This window comes from Pantherophis guttatus, chromosome 1 (genome assembly GCF_059756535.1).
Source record: "Pantherophis guttatus breed Tessera chromosome 1, ASM5975653v1, whole genome shotgun sequence".
Lineage (NCBI taxonomy): Eukaryota > Metazoa > Chordata > Lepidosauria > Squamata > Colubridae > Pantherophis > Pantherophis guttatus.
The window spans coordinates 1,488,054-1,493,952 of record NC_142063.1 but is presented as its reverse complement, the minus strand read 5'-3'; the positions used below and the strand labels follow the sequence as shown (position 1 = coordinate 1,493,952).

The window sequence follows — 5,899 nt, the reverse complement described above, 5'->3', positions numbered from 1 at the left end:
GTTGTTTTGCAGTAGCAATTTTGATAAAATGTACTGAGAAGCAAGGAGTTCAGGGTCCCAAAAGCAGACCTTCTTTCTATGCTTCTGTCTTGCTAAGAGGGTCTCACTCCTCCCACAACTTGCTTTCCTCACAGCTCTTCTCCCTTTTCACCTCTTGGAAGGCAAAATCCTGAAAGGACTGGATTTATCCGCTCACTCTTCTGGAAACAATGTTTGAAAAGACTTTAATGCCAGGCAGAAGAGCTAGGCAATCTAGAGCCAAATTTTGCAACCAGCCTGTCCCAGGTACCCACAAGGAAAGCCAATTGCATAGAAGACTGAGGCTTGTTGTGTAGCTCCTTGTGCCTGATCCTTTACATCTTGCATACTGCTTTTTATTTTTTGTCATTTATTGACCCCATAATCCCTTGTGGGGTGGAGTCAGGGCAACTGAATGGAGATGAGTGTTTACTGGCCCTTCCTGTTGCCAATGCAGAGTTTGCAGCAGATACATCCTCATTGTGCCCAGAGAGAGAAATATCTGCCTCTACCTAGGATCGAACTCACAGCCTCTTGATTGCTCCACCTATAGGCCACCACATATTGCTTTTACTTGCAAGGAATTGTCAGTAAGGTTGAAGCAACCCAAACCAGGAAATCCCTCACATCCATGGGCCATTTTGAGCAGCATCAAGTCCATGGCCTGCCTGTTTTGCAAGATTGCTGTTCTTAGCTATTCCTGCTTCTCATTGAGGAGAGCTTTACCAAGCCTTATTTATATGTTTTGTAACTGTTGAAGACCTTTAAATGTACAGGAGGGCTGTCTAAACAGTTAGAGCCAGAAAAGTCTATCTGCAGTGTTTTCTTCTGAAGAATGTCTCCACCATTGTAAGTGTTGTGACTCTGACCCCCGAGACCGTCTTATCGGAGGGAGAAGACTCCAAAAGTGAAGGAGAGGAGTTGGCAAGGCCTCCCTCTCCAGGAGCCTCCTCTCTGGCAATGCCTCAGGTGTCTTCCGAAGGAGAAGAGATAGGCCAAGAGCCAGGCATTTCTGAGCAGCCTCAGTTAGACAGCAATGGAGATAAGTCTTGGCTGGATCCCCGACAGCGTCAGAAAGACAAGTGCACGCAGCAGAGAAGGAGGCATGCCAGAGATTAAGCTGAGTCACTGGACCACACCCTACAGGGGATAAAAGGGGGTGTGGTGGCCATTCAGGCTTTACGACAGACAAAACTGAAAGCTAGCAAGTCATTCTGCATTTCTGGAACTTTGTTATATGCTCTGCTTGGACTGATTTTTTGGACTGGACTTGACTATTCTTTGGCTTTTGTGAACTTTGATGTTTTCAGTCGGAGGAGATAAACCTCCCTTTGTAAGTAAAAACTATTGGAAAGCAGCCACTGGGTTGCTGCCAATTCTGCTTTCAAAGGAAATTCTTGTCTGCTGGTTTATTTTAACTCTTGGTCGACTGCTGGTGTGCGTTTGTGAGACGGGGACAGAACAGTAAGCTGGTGTGGGAAGGAGAGCATCACTCCCATAAATCTCTGTTCTGGGAGGGATGACAAGAATGGGTGGAATCAAACAGAGGACCTGAAGCAAATAACAGAATAAGAGAGCTGGAAGGGACCTCGGAGGTCTTCTAGCCCAACCCCCTCCTCAGGCAGGAAACCCCATACCATTTCAGGCATATGCTTGTTTCTTCTGAAAAGCCTTCAGTGATGGATCACTCACAGCTTCTGGAGGCAGCTCATTCCACTGACTAGAACAATTGATCAACCTGCCTCTAGAGGTTGTAGGTACTCCAAAACTGGAAGTTAATCAATAACCAAGACATTTTTCAGGGTTTGTGAAACAGCATGTACTGGTAGGACTCCTCCAATATTGAGAGAGGCTCAAGAAAAGGATGGTCTCATATTTACACATCTAAGAAAGGCAGGAGAGGCTAATGCATAAGCAACAGACAAGATAAGCACAGATATTCACAGGGAAAGGATCTCAAGTAATGGAGCTCAGCCTATTTCTTCTGCAGATTTTCCTTCGGAAGCCAAATGGGAGGAATAAAGCAATAAAATAGGACAGAGAGGGAAAACCTCTCCCATAAATCAAGAGAAGGAGCCAGAATGCCAAACACCAAAAGAGAAAAATTTCCCATTGGAAATCTATGGGATTGCTCTAATTAGATTACAGATTTTGGCCTTATATCTCTATTCATTGACTTGATTTAATCAATTCCATTCTTCAAAGAACAGATTTTTTCCACATAGGAAATGCATAATTCCAGGGGCCAATTTTTGCTTCTGATTCCAGCAGGTTTTGAACTTCAGGAAAGTCCTGTCCTGTCCTGTCCTGTCCTGTCCTGTCCTGTCCTGTCCTGTCCTGTCTGGAACACGAGGAAGATGTGACCCATGTGACTGTTTTCAGACAAATCATATTTTTTTAAACATGAAAAAACTAGTTTTTTTCAGCAACTCAACAATAGGGAGCATATTCTGGAAATCAGAATATTGAGAAAGGTATGAATTTAGGAGGAAAAGAGGGTTGATGTAACCCATTAATTTGCCACTTGTGGAATGTTATCTAGGACCAATACTTTCTATTCTTTAATTCCCATGTCTAAATTATGTCTTATTCTTTGATTTCTAGTTCTAGTACTGATTTACAAAGCCTTAATAAAACCACACTTGGTATATTGCATCCAGTTCTGGTCACCACAATATATATATATATAAAAAAAACCTCTGGGAAGTGTACAGAGAAGAGCAACAAGGATGATTAGGGAGCTGGAGGCTAAAACATACGAATGGTTACAGGAATTGGATATATCCAATCTAATTTTTTAAAAAGGACTAGAGGGGAGATGATAAGTTTGTTCCAATATTTGAGGGACTGCCAGAAAGAAGACGGGATCCACCTATTCTCCAAAGCATCTGAAGACAGGACAAGAAGCAAAGGATGGAAATTAACCAAGGAGAGAAACAACCTGGAATTAAGGAGAAATTTCCTAACAGTGAGAACAATCAACCAGTGGAACAGCTTGCCTTCAGAAATTGTGGGTGCTCCCTCATTGGAGGATTTCAAAGGGAGACTGGACAACCATTTGTCTGAAATGGTATAAGGTCTCCTGCCTGGGCAGAGGGTTGGACTAGAAGACCTCCAAGGTCCCTTCCAAGTCTATTATTCTACGTTCTATGATTTGTTCCTTGTTGGCGTATCACATATACTTAATGAATGTATTTATTTCTGTACCCTATAAAAAGACTTGACACCCTATTCCCCCCCCCCAAAAAAGCTTTTGGCTTTGCCTGAATTCCTTGGTGGTTTCTATTTTCGGGTAGGCAGATAAACCAAATTTACAAAGGTGACAGTATTTTTCTCTTCCAAACTCAGGGAATAGCTCTTCGCCTCCACACAAACTCAGGTTCCTGGGCCTCTCGAGAACGAAGGGAAGGAGCTCAGGATGAGGCAAACCCAGCAAAGAATGCAGAATAGAGGAAGAACTCTCTGTGAGGCGCCAGGAGGAAGAAGCTGGACAGAGCTGAAGCCCAGGAGGCAGAGAAAGAGGCTAACTCAGAGATAAACTGCTCGGACGAGAAGAGGCAAACAGAAAGGAGGAAGCAACTGAGGAAAAGAAGGAAAGAGAGACGTTGATTGCCTCTCCTCAGAACCTGCATGAGGGAAAAGTCCTTCTGGTAAATGTCTATGGAGATTCTCAGTCCTCCAGGTCATGGTTGTTCCAAAGATGCTTTTTTAAGAGGCAACTGGACTTTCTGGAGGTTTTTTTTTTTTTTTGAAGATGTTTTGCTTCTCACCCAAGAAGCTTCTTCAGTTCTAACTGGATGGTGAGAATCTTCTTGGAAGATTCTGAGGAAGCTTCTTGGATCAGAAGCAAAACGTCTTCAAAGAAAAACCAGAAAGTCCAGTTGCCTCTTGAAAAAGCACCTTTGAGTACTTCCAGTAATTTCCCTCAGATGGAACCAAGAGTTGGAAGAGGAGAAGGAAACAAGCAGAAAAAACAAAAAAAATTAAAGACTTTGACAAAACAGGAATAGAAAACAGAAACCACAAATAGATTAAAAAACCAGATTGGATTCTGAAGAAAAAGAGGATCTCTCTCCCCCCCCCCAAAATCAGAATCAATTTATCCAAAATCAAAATAAAACTTCCCAATCCCTGCATAAATGGGGGTGTAATGAGGCATTTCAATGGGTTTTATGTTGTGATTTTTAATGTTATAATCCAGCCGGAGTCACCAATGTGTAAATTGGATAGCAATATAACTATGTTTCATAAATAAATAATAAAATCAGAGATTCTTGTGCCTCATTATATTCTCTCTACAATTCAGATTGGGCCTAAATAAAATAATGTAGCATTTGGGGAAAAAGATGCAAGCCAAGAGACCAGCCCCAGAGGCCAAGATGGAGAAGATCTCCACGGCCACCATGGACTTCCCTTTGGTGCTCAGGTAGGTGGGGAGGAATGAGATCCAAACACTGCAAAAGACCAGCATGCTGAAAGTAATGAACTTGGCTTCGTTAAAGCTGTCAGGCAATTTCCTGGACAAAAATGCTACAGTGAAACTGACAATGGCCAGGAAACCCAGATAGGCCAGGACAGCATAAAACATGGAAGCTGAGCCTTCATTACATTCCAAGATGGCCTCTCCTACCAAGGAGTGGAAGTCCATGTTGGGAAATGGGGGAGACATTACCAGCCAGGTGGCACAAAGAATTGCTTGGACCAAGGGACAGGCTAAGACAATGGAGTTCGTCAGTGGCTTTCCTAAGAGTTTCCTTGACTTGTTCCCTGGTTTGGTAGCCATGAAGGCCAGAACCACCATGACAGTTTTTGCCAAGACAGAGGAAACTGCAAGGGAAAAAAGAATGGCAAAGGCAGATTGTCGAAAAAGACAGGTGAGCTTCCCTGGTTGACCAATGAAAAGAAAGGAACAGAGGAAGCAGAGCAGGAGGGAGACCAGGAGGATGTAGGTGAGATCTCGGTTGTTGGCCTTAACAATCGGCGTATTGTGATGCTTAAGGAAAATCACCAGAACTGCAGATGTGGTCACAGAGAGAAAAAGAGTGAGAGATGTTAATGAGTATCCCAGGGGGTCTTGATAGGAAAGAAAGTGAATCTTCTTGGCAATGCAGTGGTTCTTGTTCTTGTTGGGATATTGGTCTTCTGGGCAAGGATCACAGAGAGCTGCATCTGAAATCAAGAGTCGGTGTGAATTTCATGAGGAATCAACAAAGGCAAATCATCCATCGATATTGACACTGCTGGGAATAAATTAGCCAGAAAAACAGATCTGTTCTCTGGGTCAACCTCTCTGCTTTATTCTTCAAATCCAGTCATTCAATCTTTTTCTTTAGTAGGAAACCTATAAATTTTGCCTGATAATAAATTGTTGAAGAGCAAGAAAAGTGGCCTTTGGGGTAGCACAGTTTAGATTCATGAATTGAGAGGGTCTGGTGAAAACTATGAATATATTGAATCATATAAAAGATCCTACCAAAACTGATGCCAACATTAATATTTTCCCATTGAATGACTTCCTTGAAGATCTACACTTGACGTGTGCTGTACCTGTCTGATTAGAAATGGTCCCTTCTGGACAAGGGTCACACTGATAGCAGCAAACTTCCTTGCCTTCTGGAACGCTCTTCCTCTCTCCTGCATGGCACCTCCTCATGCCACACCTGGCAAAGGGCACCTTCTGGAAGAGAAATATTTGAGATGGCCTAAGTAATAAACATGCTTCATTTGTCTATTTCTGCATTTCTGTTTCCATCTTTAGAATGTCTTCAAAAGAAACGGTTTACCAGGGCCTACCAGAGGGATAAGCTTCAGGGGCAATCAGGCCAGTGGCAATCCTGACCCTCCAGAATGGATGCTGGAGATTGGAACTGAGACCTCAAAA

General features: G+C 43.0%; 1 protein-coding gene across 1 annotated transcript; it reads right to left on the bottom strand.

The window, feature by feature from the left end:
- Positions 1-4,282: 4,282 nt before the first annotated feature.
- Positions 4,283-5,671, bottom strand: LOC148116233 (vomeronasal type-2 receptor 26-like). Its single transcript, XM_087883522.1, has 2 exons — positions 5,545-5,671; positions 4,283-5,163 (listed from the first exon to the last, which is right to left on the bottom strand). The coding sequence occupies exons 1-2, from the start codon at positions 5,669-5,671 to the stop codon at positions 4,283-4,285; spliced, it is 1,008 nt and encodes a 335-aa protein (XP_087739648.1).
- Between the last annotated feature and the right edge of the window lie 228 nt (positions 5,672-5,899).